This window comes from Perna viridis, chromosome 1, assembly GCF_037379345.1.
Source record: "Perna viridis isolate PV_CMFRI_1.1 ecotype Kerala chromosome 1, ASM3737934v1, whole genome shotgun sequence".
NCBI lineage: Eukaryota > Metazoa > Mollusca > Bivalvia > Mytilida > Mytilidae > Perna > Perna viridis.
In genome coordinates, this window is record NC_142445.1 from 49127896 (window position 1) to 49148815 (window position 20920).

At 32.0% G+C, this 20920-nt stretch overlaps 2 protein-coding genes across 7 annotated transcripts in view; both read right to left on the minus strand.

The window, feature by feature from the left end:
* Positions 1 to 674: 674 nt before the first annotated feature.
* Positions 675 to 11933, minus strand: LOC148629149 (thioredoxin-like). Of its 2 annotated transcripts, none has more exons than XM_088545032.1 (5): positions 11794 to 11933; positions 1813 to 1917; positions 1518 to 1583; positions 1221 to 1286; positions 675 to 908 (listed from the first exon to the last, which is right to left on the minus strand). In XM_088545032.1, exons 1-5 carry the CDS (start codon positions 11824 to 11826, stop codon positions 849 to 851), a joined length of 330 nt encoding a protein of 109 aa, XP_088401158.1. In that variant the 5' UTR covers positions 11827 to 11933; the 3' UTR covers positions 675 to 848. The 2 variants fall into 2 exon arrangements, with proteins under 2 accessions (XP_088401158.1, XP_088401164.1); XM_088545038.1 differs by lacking the exon at positions 11794 to 11933 and adding an exon at positions 5467 to 5619.
* A 4596-nt stretch (positions 11934 to 16529) lies between these two features.
* LOC148629150 (uncharacterized) overlaps positions 16530 to 20920 on the minus strand; it is an 83699-nt gene continuing 79308 nt past the window's right edge. For 3 of the 5 annotated variants that reach the window (XM_088544990.1, XM_088544997.1, XM_088545005.1), the window contains 3 exons: positions 19497 to 19782; positions 18715 to 18887; positions 16530 to 16668 (listed from right to left, as the gene is read on the minus strand). In XM_088544990.1, coding sequence (XP_088401116.1) covers positions 16549 to 16668; positions 18715 to 18887; positions 19497 to 19782 — 579 coding nt within the window. In that variant the 3' untranslated portion in view covers positions 16530 to 16548. Of the gene's footprint in view, positions 16669 to 18714; positions 18888 to 19496; positions 19783 to 20920 lie in introns of those variants that run through there. The other 2 variants (XM_088545021.1, XM_088545014.1) reach the window with 2 other exon arrangements.

Sequence of the window (20920 nt, forward strand, 5' to 3'; positions counted from 1 at the left end):
AACAATAGCAACAACCAATAACAACAAATAATTAACAGTAACAACCACTAACAACAAAAAACTAGCAATAGCAACAACCAATAACAACAAATAATTAACAGTAACAACCACTAACAACAAAAAACTAGCAATAGCAACAGCCAATAACAACAAATAATTAACAGTAACAACCACTAACAACAAAAAACTAGCAATAGCAACAACCAATAACAACAAAAAACTAACAGAAACAACCAATAACAAAAAACTAACAACAGCAATAATAAATGAAAACAAAAACAAACTAACAGCAACAACCAATAACAACAAAAAAATAACAATAGCAACAACCAATAACAACAAAAAACTTACAGCAGTGACAACCAATATCAACAAGAAACTAGCAATAGCAACAACCAATAACAACAAAAAACTAACAGCAGTAACAACCAATAACAACAAAAACTAACAGTAGTAACCAATAACAACAACAAAAAAATCTAACTGCAGTAACAACCAATAACAACAAAAACTAACAGTAGCAACAAGCAGTGTTCAAAATTGAAATGTTGCAACAAATTGTTAAAAATACTTTTAGAATTAAACCAATGACCATTAGCACTAAAGGACTAGGCGGTTATGATCATTTTGAGACAGCCCATGATCATGCTTCATGGTTTTAATAAAATCAGATACAAAATGGTAATATCGATTTATTAACTACACCAGACTTGATAACATGAGAGACGGTATTATTCATTGACTTATAATGTTATAACATGTAATGAAATATTTACACAATAACACAAAAACATTGTACACATTCAGTAAGTTGCAACTGTAGATGTGCTTTCATCTTTCGTTTGATTTCACCTGTTGTTTTGGATTGCTTGTGTGAGACTTTCTATACTACCAACAACCTCGCCAATCTGCTCGAAAGAAAGAAAATTGCATTTTAATGTATACTTGAGGTCTAAATGTATACTGATCGACCTAGACTGAGAGTTAGTCGTTATCAATAGTCATACATTACGCGGAGAACCACAGCTTTAACTATGCATAAAATGGGTCTCAGGTGTGGGGCATTACCTCATACATTTTTTCAGTGATGGATTATCCCGTAATTTGATAATAAACGATGTACTTAATTGGGGGATTTGGGACAATTCTTAAATAAAAATTCAAATACTTGTAGGAAGTCCGGATTTTACATTTCAATGCAATTTACGGAAACCACGTACCTTTTTCCCGTGTTTATACAGTTGGAAAACCGGCATGTCAAAAACATTGCATATGGCAGCAGTCTCCTTGAAAAATAAGTCAAAGTATAGATTGACTGAACTATTATTTAACTATTTAGCGTCATATGGACACAACTGTAATAAAGGACTAAACGAAAAAGTAAATTTCTTCCACTGAAATTGTCATAAAAAGACTAAATTGTACTTGTTTATATAAAACCGACGAATAACTGAATTGGAAAACGATTAGTATCCATAATGGCGGCTATATTAATGCTGTTTACATGTATAACTTACACCGTTGTCATCAATGTCTACTTTGTAAAACAGGACATCACTGTAATCTGGACTATCCGATAAAACCTAAAGTATAAGACGTAACGGCAACTTAATATATACAAAACATAGAACAATAAAATTTGTTCTTAAGATCGTCTATCGTTAATGAATATAAAGGGTATATAATAAAATTTTCGCCTATTTAAAAAAAAAAAAACAGATAATGATAATAAAAATATAATTCTTTGAATTTCAGTTCTTTTGTTTTATCTTTATAAATAATATAGGGATAAAGGAGAGAATGTTACTTTACCTCTAATTTAGGATTTATATCCCGGCATTGTCCACACCACGAAGCACAGAAATCTATAACAACTAATGTTCCTCCATCATCTCTGGTCACTCTGTCAAAGTCGGTCTATATTGAATAGAAACTTGTAACATAAAATTGAGTGATATAGTGCTAGAAGGGCAGATATGTTCATCATCATTCTGGAGAGACTATCCAATGCTCATGACATGTGGAGGAGCAGGCCATTCATTCAGAGGGGTAGCAATTATGATATCCACCAAGGAAACACAGAAGACACTGGTTGGATGTGAACAGGCGAGCCAAATAATAATAACATCAAAATTCATAACTACCCAGAAGCGCATATCACTCAACATCATTCAATGTTATGCTCCAACCAACGATGTAGATGATGATACAAAAGAAGAGTTCTATTAGCTACTTGAGGAAACAAACAGAAAATGTAGTACAAGAGATATCACCATCGTCATGGGAGATATGAATGCATAGGTAGGAATAGTTAACACAGGCGTTGAAGAAATAATGGGGAAAAAAAAGGTATAGGTATCATGAACGAGAATGGAGAAATTGTTGCAAGCTTTTGTGTCACATACAACCTTATAATTGGAGGAACCATCTTTCCACATAAGCACTGTCATCTAGGTTTCTCCAGAAATGAGAGCAGAGAACCCAATAGAACATGTATGTATCTCCAAGAAGTTCGGAAGAAGAAGCCTTTAAGATGTTAGAGTCAAGGGAGGTGCAGACGCAGCATCAGATCACCAATTACTTGTTGCCAACATAAAACTGAAGTTGAAGAAATATTAAAACACGAGACAAACGCCCAAACGATATAATTTTAAGAAACTGAAAAACAAACAAGCAGAATTCCAAATCGATGTTAGAAATAGATTCATCATCTAAGAACATGTAGCGAAATCTTATGTCAACTGAATGAAACTGGAAAGAGATGAAACATATACTAACTAGATAGTAAAAACAGAAAACACCAAGAATGAGCATCACCTGAGACATTTGTTAGCATTGATAAGAGAAAACACCTGAAGGAAAACGTTTTAGTAGCAAGACAAGAGCATAAAAAAAAGAAAACAATTCTGCCTAAGGCAGATAAAGAGTTGTAAAATAGCGCTAGGCAAGACAAGAGGGTTTATTAAAATGACAGCTGAGGCAGAGGAAGCAGTCTGTATTACAAAGCCCTGTATTATAATATCAGATTTGCTGACTAATAAGTTCAAAAAGTCTTGTAGACCAGTGAAGGATAACGATAGGAACACCCTAAAAACTAAAGAAGAGCAAATGAAGAGATGGATTAGACATTTCAAAGATGATTTAAACCAACAACCACCAACACATGACGTAGATATACATCCAGCTACAGAGCAGTTGCCAATCTACTGTAACCAACCAACAATGGCAGAAATTAGCAAAGCCATTAACATCTTGAAAAACAACAAGTCCCTGGTCCACCTAATGTACCGACTGAATTACTTAAAGCAGATCAATATAAATGCTATACGACTTAATCTGCAAAATCTGCAGAGGTGAAGATGTGCCACAAGATTGGAAGAAAGAACACCTTGTTAAATTACTCCAAAAATGTGTTAATTACCGGGGAATGATGCTTCTGTCGGTACCTGGAAAGGTGTTGAACAGGCTACTTCTGGAACAAATGAAGGCTGTTGACCAAAAACTGCGAGACAACTAGGCAGGATTCGGTCAAAATCGACCATGTGCAGACCAAATGCCACCCTATGCATAATCATTGAACAATCCATTGAATTCAATACGTCATTATACACAGGGTTCATCGACTTCCAAAAGGCTTTTGATAGGCTAGATAGATCTGTGTTATGGAAACTTGTGGGGCATTATGAAATTCCTGAAAAGTTCATCACAATCATAAAAATACTTATACGGGAACGCAGAGTCGAATATTGCATGAATGTCAGCTCGCAGACTCTTTTGACATCACAACAGGGGTTAGACAGGGATGCTTGCTGTCACCTTTCCTATTCTTCCTAGCAGTGGACTGGATTATAACTAAAATAACAACCAACAGAAGAAATGACAACCAATGGACAATAATACAACAACTAGATGACTTAGATTTTGTCGATGATATTGCTGTACTGTCTCACAACCACCAACAGATGATATTGCTGTACTGTCTCACAACCACCAACAGATGATATTGCTGTACTGTCTCACAACTACCAACAAATGGAAGATAAACTTTCTCACTAAGAAGAAAGAGCAGCGAAGGCTGGCCTTATCATCAGCACAAGATAGATCAAATTGTTTAAGGTAAATGCAAACAGCCGTACCAGTTTCCAAGTAAAAGCTACTCCTCTTGAAGAAGTCGACTCCTTCACATACCTTGGCAGTGTTATGGACGGTCTATGTGGTTCTAAAAAGAATAGGAAAAGCAAGAACAGCCTTTAGAATGATCACAACCATTTGTAGAGCAGGCAATATCGTATTAAACATCAAAAACTCCAATATTAAGACCACTCTATTATATGGCAGCGAAATTTGGAAAACTACAAATTACCCCATTAAATAAGATACAATTCTTTATTAACATACTTAAGACAAATACTGAAGATCAGATGGCCCAAAAAAATCACAAATGTGGATATATTGGAGAAGACCAAACAACTCCCTATAGAGTCATATCTGAAGTAGCGGAAATTGCGCTGGATATGTCAAACTTTACGAAAGCCAGCAAACTCCATCACCATATAAGCGTTGCAATGGAACCCTCGAGGGAAAAAGAAAAGTTAGAAGGCCAAGAAACACATGGACAAAAAATCTAAGAAAAGAAATGAAAGCAGGGGGATACAAATGGCAAGACATGGTCAGACTGGCACAAAACAGAAGTAGACTGAGGACTGCTGTTGTTGGTCTATGTGCCCCATCGGTACCAAAGGCATATGCAGAAGCAACAGTGCTAGTAATGATAAATAATATGGGTACTTCTACATAAATTGTGAAAATGCAAAAGGTTGTGAATAGCTTCAAGATAGAAGTCATCATTTAAACAATATGAATGTTAAAATAATAAAGGTGCAGTCCCGAAGGTACAAATGAGGAAAAACCTGTTTGAGAACAACAGAAGAACAACAGTAAAGAAAAACAACAAAAGAACAAAAAGTACAAACAGCAAAAAAAAACCAAAAACAAAAGCAAAAACAGATAATTCGATCATCAAAGAAAAATGTGAAAACTATGCGCAATGTGTTGATAATACAATAGTAAAAATCAGTTGTTTGCTTGATTTTATACGGAACTATATTGCTTTCTGAGCGTTAACATATAAAAATACCATTTCTATTTAATTTTCTATTTCATAAGCACCCCTTGGATCCACCTATGCTAGACGATAAGTAGCATAGGTGGATCCAAGTATTTACCAAGTAATTTGAAAACCATACACGGGCACTTGCTTAGAGATTTTTAACCATGTGTATAAATCGGTATAGTACATATAGTAAAACAATCTAGTACATTCGTATGTGATAAACCAGATCTCGAAAGAAATGTATGTGGTGCAAATATATCAGCTTCACTACATGAAATAAAAGCTTTCAGATACTAGTGGAGCAAGTGCAAAAAAATCGAATATAGTAGCAAAATTAATTTCGACGATCATACCTTGGTTGGTATAAGTCCAACTACCATTTTCCGTCCCTGAGATTGTCGAAATCAAAAATCAATATCGGTAATTCATATAAATATGCTTACTAATGTATTAAAGTATTATTTGCATGATCAATCGTGATTAACACACTATTCAAAAGAATCAGTCGATCTAAGAAGCAGGCAGGCAAATTGTGAACTACAGAAATAAAAAAAAAATAACTAAGGTGAACCACAATAAAATAAAACATTGCCGGACTTACGTGAATTTCAGCATGAAAGAAGATAAATCAAAGAAGCTTCTTCAATACCTTTTGAAGCTATTCTTTTAATTCCAGAAAATGATTTATCTAGGTACATGTGTTAGAAGTTCACATTTCGTGGCTTATTTCCGATATTACATGACTCTTACATGGACTAGGCTATAATAAATCAATCATATATATTAATAATAGACATTTGTTACAAAAGAATCTCTAACTATAGGCTTTAGAAATCTTTCCAAATGTTCATAGTTTATGACTGTTATTGAAATATGTTCAAAAGCGTTGAACAATAAATTCATGTTTATATGAAAAATGAAGTAATGAAAATTCTCTAAAAATACAAATCAAATGTCTCCGTTAATGCTGCATTAGCTGCCAGATTTGTTCAGTTCTGATTCTACTGAATTTTGCTGATTCAGTGAAATAAGTTTGTAGTAATGCAATTGAAGCAATAAATGCCGATAATACCTACAGAATATTGTAACAAGAACGTTTTTTCAATCAAAGAAGATCGATAGCTCTGATCTAATTATTTTTCGCCATTACTTCCGAAGATTGCCGACAGGACAATCACCTGGGTAGAAAATACTTTCTCCTTGGTAAAAAAAAAATAACAAAACGAAATACACAGGTGAACACGCGTCTTGTTTACATTTCATTTCCAGGCGCGTAGCTGAGGCCAAATTGAAGTGTAGGCAAAATTACGACAGGGGGTCCAGGGCGGAGCCCTAGTAGGGGGGCCAAGCCCCCCCCTCCGAGGCTCCGCGGAGATAGCGTTTTAGAGCATCATTTATGCCTGTCCTGGATGTATTTTATCTTAAAAAAATGGCAAAATCAAGTGTAGGCAAAAGCTTTTTTGCCTAACGGCAGCTACGCGCCTGATTTCATCTATTTCTTGATTAGTTTTCATATAAATAAAGACAATTACTGACCATATTATGTCACAATAGGTTAATTATAAAAGGATCCTTGCGTTACACACAAGTGGCATTACACAACCTTTTTCTTTTACGGCTCAGTCTTCCTTGCCGTTGACTAACCGCTTTCGCTTTTTGTTCAAACTTCAGTAGTAGGTGCCTTCCACATTTTTTTGATATTTTTTACTTCTGTGCTGAAGTTTTGCCTTTAATTGGTAGAAAATAGGTCAAAATTACATGGGATTGTTTTTATTTATCAATTCTGACTAAAAGTTGTGATTTGGTTGTTCAGTGGAAAAATGTCAAAATTTAGGACTTTTAACTCAGTTCATTTGTCATGTTTACCCTATCTCCAGGTCATATTATTAATTGCAGAAAATGATGGTAAAATTTTCTACAATTTATATGTAAAATCCTGTTTGTACATATCTTTAGGGCAGAGAAGTTTTATTCAGTTTGCGTCGGTTGAATTTTTTTAATCTGCTCAAATGTGTATATTGAAATGCACTTGAAAATTAATTGTGGTCTCGTGCCATCAGATTTAAAAAAAAAATAGAATCCACCGTTACAGCACATACGCGGATTAAGATCACCAGAAGTCACATGCATACGAATTTTTCTAGGTCGATTTTTTGTCTTGCAAGATAATAAATATATCGACACCTATTTCATGTATTTAATGCATTTTATTTGTGGATATCAAATAAAATTATACAGGAAAAGTACAATTAAGCAGAAATAATTCAAAGTTAGGCATATTTCAACGGAACAAAAAATTACGAAAATGGCAGTTAATGCAGCTTTAACATATTTTAATAAAACTTATATCATCGAGTACGGAAATCTTGTTGATTCTGATAGCTAATAGTTTTAGGTGTACATGTTTTCGTATTTAATGGATTTCTATACAAAATGTCTCAAGTTACTTAAAATATACATCTACTGACTGATGCAAACCTTCATTTTTACTCACACGAAGATCAGCAGGTCAATGTAATAAATGCCTATAACACAAGGTCCCTTCAAGTTAAACAAAAGAGGACCACAGGGTACGTTGTTCAACTGAGCCCTAAAAGTCAAAATAAGTCTAGCCTTGTACTCATGCTATTACCATTCATCCTTAATGCATTTTTACTTTTTTTAAATACATATAACCGTGTAAGGGCTCTAATTTTTTTTTATCTCTCAAGATAGGTTTTGATATTCGGCATTTTTGGAAGACAACCTCGAGACGACCATGGTTGGCGAATTTTGACCTTGAGGAAAAGTTTTGTGTTGTTTTTGAAATCTTGATTATGCAATTTTCAATACCAAACAGAACGAAATGTGTGGAAAAAAAACAGGATAGAATTTTCCTTGTTCAAGAAAATTATTGAAAACTGAGACCCGTTATTTATTATTATTTTTTTTTTTAAATTATTTTGAGAAATTTGAAGAGAAAAACGGTGACCATAATAATTCTCTAGTAAGTGGAAAATTTTAATTATTCTTTAAAAAGAGCATTTCATTATATTCTAATTTATCTTAAGTAAAAGATTCCAAAAGAACCTTATTCAAAAAAAAAAAAAAAAAATTAAATAAATAAAAAGTAAAGGTTATTACCACAAAAATAAATATCTACCTTTCGAATGTGGTACGGCAACTTGTGGTATAGTTTCAAAGAGATCCGTATACCTTTGCTTACATAATTGTCCGGAAACCATAATTCCTAAATAGTCAAAAGTTCAATTTCCAGCTCTAAAATGTCCTTTTTTGGGTATATACGGAACCTTGAAGTACAGTTTCACAGAGAACTCTTTAACTCATGTTATTGTCCATAAACTAGAAACATGATTTTTTTTTTGGTCCGTTTTGGTAACATTTTAGAAGCAATGGAAGTCAATTCCAGTCGATCTTATATGAATGAAACCTTGTGTTTCACTTTCAATGACAATCAGTATCAAAATATTTACAAATTATGACAATGAAATGATAATTTAACAACAATAAATTGTTTGAAGTCAACTATAAGAAAAAAAAACATAAACTGGACCTAATTAGATTATCAAGAGGATCAAAAGTTTCTCATTTGCTCATCTGGAAAATTCAAAATCCTGTCACCAGATCATTCGATCAAGTGGGACAAAAATAAGTCATTTATAGTTTTCCTTCCTTACATCGTTGAGCATGCCAAAATGTAATTCCCCACACGATTTCAATGGCAAATAAAGCGACTGAAGCCATCCATTTAGCATCCTGAGCCACACAGAAAGTGTAACATTTGTTTAGGATATTGAGGGGAAAAAATGGCACCAAGACGTCCTGCCTCTCACCATTTCTGTCTAGCTATATAAATGGTTACCTATGGGTTAGCATTATCAGAAATATAGGCCAACAAGTGTCCCTACGTATAGTTTTAATGGCAAGTATGAGCTACCGCAGACACTCTTTGAACTGCCTCAAGACGAAAAGTAAATAATTTTTTCAGCTGGGTTTTATTGGTAACTTTGAGGGCTGCAGCCAAGTGAACTTAAATTAAACTTCTGGGGCTGAGAAATCTTAAGACAAATAAAGGTGATAGTCAGTGAATTACAAAGAAAGTGAGGACATCTGGACAAGCAGCAGTTACAACTATGAAAGAATAAAAACCAACAAACTCAGAATAAAAATCAAAATGAAGAAATCTGATGGCAAACCAAGCTAAAAACAAACTTTAAGTGCCAAAACACTGAGACAAGCAGTGGTAGCAACCATCTTCAGTGAAGACAATAACTCAAGAAAAAGTGGCAATAACAACAGATTTCATGAAAAGAAAATAAATCAGAACACATTTGAACATGTTGTGGTAAAACCAACACCAATGAAAATAATTTGAAGACAAGTCAAGTTAAAAACAAACATCACAAGATATCTGACAATTAAAGATCTGTAACAACCATTTTAAAGTGAAGGAATCTCATTTTATTATGGTTATATTTTCTACAATATCATGATAACATATCTTATATCCAAAATTCAACAACAAATTCATCACTTAATAAAATACCATCCTTTTAACAAGGAAAATGGTTCTTGTGGAAGAATTACAATAAAAACATGAAAAAATGTGTAAAATCACAATTCTCAATTCTTAACAAAACGTTAACAAATATTAACTGAAAATAATCACACATTTTTTTTCAATTCAAAATATATTCACAGTTCACACACCTCACAGGAATGTAGTATATTTATAAATGTAAAACAAGTATAGCTCATTGTAGTGGTTCTCCTCTCAAACTAATTTACATTTAACCTTGCTACACAAAAATGAAAATTTGTACAGCAGTACACAGCAATCTAAACTTCGAAAAAGTTTAAGAAAAAGTGAAAGTTGACAACAAGATAGTTGTGACATAAGTGTTTACATTGTATTTTACTTTGGTCCCATTCATCAAACTTAACACAGATAACATATGAGAAAATATTTCCTTCTCAAAGCCTTCAAACAGACAACTCCTCGAATTTCAACAATTCAACAAGTACTTTGTGGAGTTTGATATGACCACTGAGTTTGAACCCAGAACAGTTTGGACAAACAAGGACACATTTCAACTTTATACCAGTCTCAATTTGGAATGTGATAGAATATTTGACATACCATAAATTCTGACTATTAAATTTCGAAAAATTAAGACATACAGAATAAGCATTTTATACTAAGTATTAACAAAAGGCTCCCAGGATTCTGAATTGCTCACCTTGTTAAATTTTTGCCTCTCAAGGGCAATAACTCTAACAAAGAGTTGTCCAACAATTTGGAATCCATGAAGACTTTGGTAGGATTTATCGTAAAGATCATTTCATCAATGGAAAGTTTCATTCTATCTATTCCTGTTTTCAAGATATTGACCAAAAACTACAAAAAACTTAATTTTTTGCCTTTCAAGGGTAAAATAACTCTTACATGGAGTGGTCTGACAACTTTGATACCTTGGAGACTTTTGTAAGCGTTATAATAAGGATTGTTTCAGCAACTGAAAGATATTGGCTAAACCTAATGGTTTTGGAGATATATGCAAAGAACAGCCATGTTTTTTTAACCAATCAAAAATCCAAACAGTCATTTTGTTAAGGATACCCTAAAAAACAAAAATACCAACTTTCATTGAATTCTGTAAAGTAATATCTGAGAAGAAAATTCTTGAAAGTAATAACATTAAAAATAGCAAAAAAATGTCAAAAAAGGGCAATAACTCCAACATGGGATAACAGATTTTCACAAAAATTTAACCACAGATAGATATCATCAAGCTGAATACTTCAACCCTGTCAGAATTTGGTTGAACCAAATGCTTTTGGAGATATATGCAAAAATCTGCTGTCTGACCCCCTATATTCTATTTTTAGTAACAGCAGCCATGTTTTTTAACAGTTGAAAAATCCAAATGGCCATTTTGTGCAGGATACTCACCTTAAGTTTCATCCAAATCCATTCAGTAGTTTCAGAGGAGAATATGTTTGAAGAAATTGTTAACGACAACGATGATGGACGCCAAGTGATGGTAATAGCTCACACGGCCTACGGCTAATGCTTATTTCTGATCCCTTTTGGTCCCTTTTACCTAAAAGTATTTCCATTAAGACATCCCTTTCTTTAGTATGGGATCTAGTAGTACAATTAAGATATATACACTTATTTATCTGAAAAACTAGAAAAAATACTTTCACGGTCATGTTCATCCATCCCAGCTTAACTTTGGTGATTTGGAACATTGAGACACAATTTCACAGACATTTATATACATATATGTAAGTTAAAGTATAATGAAATCTTTGAATGGGGTCCCTTTTGGTGAATATTCCTAGCAACGGTTATAATTTAAAATTCAACTTTGCGGTATGGAACCCTGAGGTACAATGTCTTTACAATTTTATTCGTAACAGCAAATACTTTTTTTGGTCCTCATCAGCCCTTATTACAGGTAATAACCCCCAAAATCAATACTTTAATTTTGGTACAGAATATTGTAGTATGTCACAGAGATCCTTTCACTTAGAATTGGGTTATATACCTGTAGTAAAATTTAATGAGTTTTGTTTGGCCCAAGATGACATAGACGGCATGCCATTATATAATGGGTCTTGTAAAAACAAACATCTGAACACGTTTCTAGAACGGAAACCGCTTTAAGTCTTACCCAGCTGAAGGATAATCCATACAGACCTATCATGTCTGGTAATGATAATATAGGAGGAGTTATATCTTCATGAACAGGTCCCACCCTCAATTCTTTATATCATCTATCTGATCCTAAAACCATCAAAACCACAATTAAACAAATCCAAGTCTCCAGACACTACAACCTAACACCTATCATACCAACAATACATCATATCACTATTGGTTTAAAAAAAGATTCTATTATCTTCACTTCAGATATGGATAATTCAGTAAAAAGTTATTTATAAAAAAATCACAATCAACAACAACTGACACTGATTAAAAAAAAAGAGAGAAAGAAAAAAAAAAAAGCAAGATAGGTGGTTTTGATTTACTTTGATATAACCAGCTGAATTTGCCTATAACATATAGTATTAAGCAAAAATATAATTCATCAAACATTATCCATCATAAAAATATCCTTTATCTTACCTTGAAAGCATCATGTGACTGCATCAAGACACTTGATCTTGAACTGTCTAGCTACATTTAACTATTGTTTAACATTCTGATATGGTCTTAAGGTGTATATCTAATACAATAATATAATATATATAATGTGTTCTCTGGTGTTAAGTCTAACCATTTGTGATCTACTGGCCAATAACTTTTTCTTCAGCACATTTTCCATGTCATATTTTGTATCCCATTTAGTTGATAAACCATAATCAAAAAGTAATCTGAGTTACATGAAAATGATTTAACATCAGATTTCACAAATATTCCAGCAAATATTGACTATAACAAAGTTTTTTAGGAGACTTCTGTTATGCTGTAATTGTTAAATTTATTAGGAGATAAATAAAATGTTTAATGGTTTACTTGACACTGAACAAAGAATTTTATAATATATATATATATGTTTTATAAGTAAATAAATGGGTGGATGTTAATCTGTTGTAGAAAGGAAAAGTTACCAATACAACTACACATATTTCGATAAGTTAAAAATTTGCTACACAGTAGAAGATATAAAACACTTTTATGACATAGGATAACCCTTATTGCACATGTGTTATCACTTCAACTTTCATATTCTATATGTATACTCTTCTTATTCCTGAAATTTTTGTGTTTCAAAATTGAAGTAAATTTGTAATAATTTACAGTAAGTAAATTAACCTTACAGTATGGACAATAGAAATAAGTAATAAAACCGAATGTACATCCATAAATTATTGTAACTGCTTAACAGTTTTATTGTTAAGCCATTTTCCATATATTTCAGTACATATATTCCCAGTTTTCTTTAGAGGTAGAATTCATCAGGAGATCTCAGTATTAAATGTTTGATGTAATCTTGATCAAATCAAAATAATGACTTTTCTAATAATTCAGGAATTAAGACTTGTAGAAAATTTCATAGTTATTTATTTTTTTTCATTTTCAAAAATTGTCCACATTAAATTCCCATTCTTTTACAGCAGGCCAACATCAGTGAACAAGTTTGTAAAATGATATAAAAAAACAAATCCAAGTAAATCACATGTATGCTTAAACCACTCACACTGATATATACAGAGTTCCTAATTTTCAACCATACACAAGTTTGAATTACAATATCATGAATGTCTTTCCATTACTCCTATGTCACTTAAAGAATCTTAAAGCAATATGTTCATAAGATACTACAAAATAACCCTAACAACATGTCTGTTCCCAGCACCCAATAGACAAAGGGAATTTACTAGACAAGAATTTGTCCTATTGTCTGTATGTAGTTGAGTCAAATATCTCATTTGTCACTTAAGGCTCTTCAATGATATCAAGTATCTATACAATTTCTTTCTGAACTAATTCTTTTATTACCAGATATTTGGGTTGATCTACTAGTTTTAAGATAAACAAAACTTTTCAATCAATATTCTTAATAAAATCAATCAATGCACTTAAGTACCTGTATAAAATGGTTTGTTTAGTTTGTGTGGTAAGCTGCATCAATATTTTGAAATTTATTTAGGTTGAAAGAATCTTTATAAATAAATGATGTTTATAGTTTAGATCACTATAATATCTAATTTTACCTACAATATAGTTAATTCTTTATTCAATGTTAGTTGCATGAGTTACATAATGAATTTAAACATTGACTATGAACACAAATGTGGTAATTATCATTCTAGTTTTTTTTTTATCATCAATAAATTGATAAATATTGGTTATCCTCAGTCTTGTGCATGTATGATGAATCTATATAAATCATTATATAATTTCGACATCAATTTAGTGTAGCTTGGTCATACAACTGTACTTTTTACAAAGTAGAAAAAGTTATTTTTGGGTAAAACTTGTCATTCTGAAACTTATTCTTATAATGGTCTTAGAATTTTTTTTTTCAATGTAAGGGAGATAATTACATTGGGAATCAGAAATAAGGGAGATAATAACATTGGGAATCAGAGATAACCAAAAAAAGATTAAGACCAGTACACTAACTGCATTTCCTACACTTTGATGGCAAAGCTAACTTGGTAAAGGTCTTAAAATACAACAAAGGTTGCATGTTTAGCAGTTTCATCAATGGGTAACTGTTAATATAAACTATACACAGCTCCAATCAAAACTTTTGGATCACACCTTTTGAAGTGAAAACACTAACAAACAAAATATAACTTATAAAATGTGTGCTATATAAATATGAAGACATTGTAATTACATACAATAGATGTTTCTAACGATGCAATACATACTGACATCTTAACTAAAATTCACTATTTAAAACATAAATATACATATATTTACCCGCAATAGTATTTTAACACATAATAAATTAATAAAATGGTTTCTAATTACATTGTAGCATATCTAAAACATATAGAATGAAGTTTGCCTTGTAGCAAAGGCAAAAAACATGTCTTCCTTCTAAATGTATTTCATAACTAGAATGAGTCATCTGAAAAGTAAGGAATGAAAAACTTATCCCTTTGTTGTCAGATTAGGCTACAATTTAATTATAATCCTTTATGGGTTAATGGGCATTTTGGTTAATACATAAATATCACAAGTGCTTTAATCACATAAAAATACTAACAATAGTGCACCAAATAAAAATGCAAAATGAACAAATTTTTTTGGCCTAATATATATACTACACCATACTCAGTTTATATTCTAATCCATCTCTAACCTCCAAGAAAACAAAATAATATAAGTTTTTATTATCTTAATATGTCCAAAATTTTGTAAATCTACATATTTATCATGAGACAGTTACAAAAAATGACCATCATTTTTGCAGGCCATGCTCACAGACCTATTCTATGAACCCATCAGTTTTGTCATTTTCACCTATACCATGAACATGGTTTCATTTCACCTCTACAGATCTATTAAATTAAAATTAGCTGCAAAGTAAAAACAAGAATTTTAAAAGTGTAAATGCTCCATATCTCAATAGACAAACCAGACTTTGCATAGTGACAATACCAAACCAATTTGTTTGTATAGAAAACCTTTCAAAGCAGCAATAAATGAACACACCTGACTGACCTTTTTTTTTAAATGGTTTTGAATTAAGCTAGCATTGTGTGTTACCTACTGTTTTGGAAGACTTGTTTTCTATTTAACCCACAGATAAGCAAAATTCTAATGGTTTAATTGGCAAGAAAAAGAAATACATGTAATAAGTTCCTGTTAAATAGATAATCCACAGCTATCACAGTTAAGGTTTAAAATAAAAGAACAGCCTACAAAAGAATACATGTAAAAAGTACGTAGCGAAAAGTTAAAAAGTATAGTTTATAGTTCCTCTAGCAAGGACAACATTTTGGTCAAGAAAAGAAACCAGATCTACATCTTCATTACCGTTGTCATCATTGAATCCAAAAATGTCATGATTTACAGTGAAGAGAGAAAACTCAACGAAGTAATATTGCTGCAGTCAAACTCTGATAGTATTTGAATTCAATCTAAGTGTATGAAATTTACTTAACCAGTGAGTACAGTCTGTCAAGCAAACTTTCTACTCAGGGTTTGATTAAGACAGGTTTCTATCCCCTACAATGCTCCATCGAAACAAATAAATATATATATTTTGCATCAAAATTTGACAGTTCTAACATTGTTGGGAATTTTTCAGACCTTTCTATACGTTTACATATCTTCCCTGTATCAATCTGATCCTATGAAGCAGTGTAATATATGAGAAAGTGGTAGAGTACTGCCTCCATAATCATTTATTGTACAATGAGTGAAGAGAGAAAAGGAAACTACTGAAACCAATTTAAACATGTACAGCTGTTCATTACAATGTTCACTCAAGTAAAAATGCTGTATTAGCAATATTTAAATGAATGATTGTCAGTGGAATGTTCAATCTTATTGAACAAGACTTCCATTACTTTTGACAGAGATTTACTCTTTCTTATTTGCATAAAAATTGAGCCATTGAACATCATTTATTACTTGACACTTGATATGAAAGAACAAGCTCTGATGAGCTGTAAAAGTCACATGTCATTACCTTAGTCTATTACAATATAAGTTACAAATAACAATACTGAGATAATTCTCTGCAAAAATGAATTTGATAAAAAGTGCAATTTCCAAAAAATATAAACAGAAACAAGATAACAAGATACTACATTTTATGAAACCCAATGTGGCTTAGAATGAATATCATGGATTTTAAACAAAGAAAACATCAGTATCAATGGGAGCTTTCAACTACAGGTGTGGAATCAGGTAAGGGAGATAATTATTGAGTAAAGAAGGGAGACAACTGGTTAAGATGTCACGAATGAGTACATTTGTATGTAGAGTAAGTTTTTGCATCCTTCACATTCTGTATTGCCATATTTGTCTTGATTGCAACATCAACACTCTGTTCAAAACGAAAAGTACACTCATTCTCCTGAAAAAAAAAAAAAAAAAAAATGATAACACCATGACAATTCTGATTAAAAAAAAAACACTGGAATAAACAAAAGGAAAGAGTGCAAATGTTTATGAAAAATATAGAATTAGTCTACATTGGTTCTTAGATTGCTATTAACTTTGATTTTCAGTTTGATGCCTGCTCTGATAAACAGTAAAGCAAAGAGAAACATGTTAAGAAAGAACCCTATTTGGTAGTTGTATACTGGTAAATTATCACAAACACCTGCACTAATGCACATGATACACCCAATTGAAGTTTGCACTAATAGTCCCAACTATTAAAAGTCATGGAATCTTTGAATCGGAAAACAATACTAAATAAACAGCTGCACCATAAGCCCATGATACGCCTGTCATCTTGTCAAGAAAACATAATAATTTTTTTTTGGAATAACACAGGGTTGTACAAGAAGTCATGCCAAGTATATTCTGACATGTTCCTTATTCTTGCTCAATAGGAAGTTTATATAAGAGAATGACAAAAATTGCTAAAATCATGTTTTATATGATACCAAATTGAAGTAACATTACTGATTTCCCATGTCAATGCATAAATTGAAAATTTCAAAGTTCCATAAAACAGAAAGTTGACAAAAGATAGAAATAAAATTTCATTGTTTATGGTATGTTTCTTTAAAATAAATTCCCCATATTGGTTCTTTCTAAGAGCTATTCAATCAATAAATGTATGGGAGGGTTGGAAAGCAGTTTTTTGTGACCCAACCACCCATACATATCTTTCAGGGATTAATGCACCTCCTGAATTCCCCTAATACAGTGTGAAATGTAAAAAAAAACACAAAAAACTCAAAAATAAAATAAAGAATCCTTATGGAAAATTATATAGATCTTCAGATAAATTTAACTAACAAGTATTTTAGTTTTTATGCAATAATGAAAAATAGTTTTTGAGATATGGCATGACATGTGAAAACATCCCCTTATTTTAGTTACTAAGTCCTATAACTTAAAAAAGTTTTAATTTTATTTTCACAAAAATGTATACAGACCATTTGACTATCATAAGATGTAATCATGTTGAGTTTCAAGAAATATGGATAAGTTGTTCTCAAGTTATGGTGCAACATGTGAAAAAAATGTGTCACTTTTTTTACAAAAAACTCAATGACTTGAATAAAAATATTTAATCATCACCAAAAAGTATACAGATCTTAAGATTATAAAACTAACAAGTGTTTTAAGTTTAATGCAATAATTATAAATTGTGTTGGAGATATGGTGTGACATGTGAAGAAACCACCCCCACTATTTTTGTTACAAAGTCCTGTTACTCGAAAAGTTTTAATCTGATTTACGCCAAAAAATATACAGACTGCTTAACCATCAAAAGAAACAACTATATTAAGTTCAAGAAATTTAGATTAGTTATTCTCAAATTAAGGTGTGACATGTTTACTACAGACATAATACATCCAATCAAAATTTTGACATCTGTATAAAAAAATTTGAAGGAAGCCCCTTAGACAGTGGCATGCCCTACCACATTTTGGAAAAGGCTGGTAAATAACAACCATTTAAGGTGTCCATGCACAAACCAGCAGTGGGTTGCACTTGACAAATTTTGTTTAAATAAAAAAATAATCATCTATTTCATATAACAAATGCATCCTTTCTCAAAATGAATATTGGTTTTTGTTTAACTGCAATGGTCAAAGAGAAAAAAAATACATAAAAAGCATTGAAATTCATTGGAGATAACTCTTTTCTTGTGTGCTAAATGTGGTTGCTTTATTAGAGACTTTAAAACAATTATCCAGCCATCCATTCTCGCTCAAAAAATATTTTTTTTACTATTTGACATACAAATGACATAAACATTACATTGAAACAAAAAATTAAATGAGATAAAATTTTCCCTATGCCAACCATATCATAAGATCTGCCTAATTTTTATATGGACAGCCTCTTAAAAGCTAGAGTGTAAGGTTTATTAACCAAGGAATTTGATCTAATTAAACCCTAACTTTCAGTTTAACTTGAAAAACTGTCAACTCCATACCTCTTCATCCGAGGCAACACTACCTATAGTACAATCCCGACATCCTTTCCAGGTTAGAAGGCACGAGTTAGCTTGTGGTGATTCTGTTGACAAAACAGTCAAATCAAACATAGTATTGTGTGTTTGTGTAGGAGCAATTCCAGGAGCAGGACAGGGTCGGATTTCTAAAGAATCTGGAATATAAAGCAATAAATAGTAAAAAAACCTGGATAAACATAGTTTCTACACATAGCTAGTCTCCACATCACAGAGAAAAGATGAAGCCCACAAGATATGCAAAATCCTGTATTATTGGAATTGCACAGTATGAACATCAACACTTCGAAAGCAGGTTAACCAACAAATATGAAACACATTGGGAACACATGTCATGGCCCTGATTTGCTACAGTCTTTTAAATAGAAAGCAGTAAATTTCAATTCATTTAATAGTTGAAAAATGGTTGAGGAATAAAGAAAACTGCAGTACACCAAATATGTAAGCAATGGTTTATGTCTGAAATGTATTACAAATGTCTATGGAATAAGCCTGAAACTAAACAGCAAATTACATGGGACATACAGCAATACAATTGGGTTAAGAGTATTCTGAACATGCAGCAATGAAGTAGGCTTGAAACTTACTTGAATGTATAATGAGATAGGTTTGAAACTCACCTGAATTTACAGCAAATCATTTAACACTTTCCTGGACAAACATAAATAAAGACTTAGTTTGAATCTAACTGGGATATACAGTCATGGATTGGTTTGAAACAAAATGGAGTCTTGTTTAAATCTTACCTGGACGCACAGCAACAGAGTTGGTTTGAAACTGGGTTTCAGCCTCAAGGTTGTCATCTGTTTTAGGTATAGGTTTATAGGAACAGCGAGCATGACCGTTACGGTTGGTTGAAGTTAACAAAGTATGATTATTAGAGCGGAAAGAATCATTGTTATTATGACTTCGGATTTGTCCCGGCTTTTTCTTTTTTAAAAATTGCACTAAGCCATGTTTCCATGGAGAATATTTCACACAAGTTTTCTTGGTTTCTGGAGGTTGAGAATTGCATGGTTTTGCTGACATGTTCTGGAAATAAATAACATCAAAATTAGTAAGTAAATCAGAGCTCGTAAGTTGTGTAAAACTCTCTACCTGTTACATTGCTGTATAGTCCTTAATCCTACATAGCCTTTAGATTATTTAAACAAAAGTTTGAGTTTGGTAAATAACCAATAAAATCTACCCAATTATGGATGTGACAAATAAATATAATCTACGAGTTAACTGCATCCATGCAATTTGGAAAGGGTAAAACATTGCTCAGGATAGCTTGGAAGCCACTATGAAAAAAAAGATAATGTGTACAAAACCTAAAATGTTAACCTTAACTCCAACAAAATTCACACTATAAAAAAAATTGGACTGTAAGAGGAATTTCATGGTAAAAGTATAGATACTTCAATGTTGTGAGTAAGAAGTGATAGACCTGTATAGCAGGAACATTAATGGAAAGTTAACAGTTGCAGAAAGAAAAAAGGAAACAAATTTTAAGGCCTTCAATTCCATAAAGTGTTGTTTTAATAAATCCTTAGCCCACAGTTGTCACTGACTAAGGTAAAACATATCAATGACCTTCTGTACTATAATCATACTAACTGTCACAATACCGTACAACAAATGAACCATGAGATTTTCATGGCAGTTTTACTTTTGGTACTTTCACATTATTTAAGACCAGTAACACGAAAATCAAACTGTTGAGTAAATTTCCTTGGTAGAACATCACGATAAATTTGAGGAATGGTTGCAAAGTTAACACTATGTAAAAGTAAAATAGATCTCAATAACCATGAAAAAAGGTAACGAGAAAATTTCTTAACAGCGCTAAATCAAAAACATGTGTTAGGCCATTCATTACTTTGACACTTACACATATCTTAAATTGTCACTAGAAAAGAGCTAAGGATTTATGGAAACAACTATAATACAGCTCTTTAGATAAACTAGATAAATAAGATTTTACTATATCATCTTAAGGAGGTAGAGCTAGGGTAAGGGACACAAATCTTATAAGTCATTGGAATGTTTGTATTCAGCATTTTGCATCAATCTCATATAAGCATCAAAGAAACTTGGACTGATTTCATTCTGTTTCAAATGAAAGCTTGACAGGCTTTGGTGAAATTGAATATGATACAAATACATCACTTATTTTAAGAGTTTT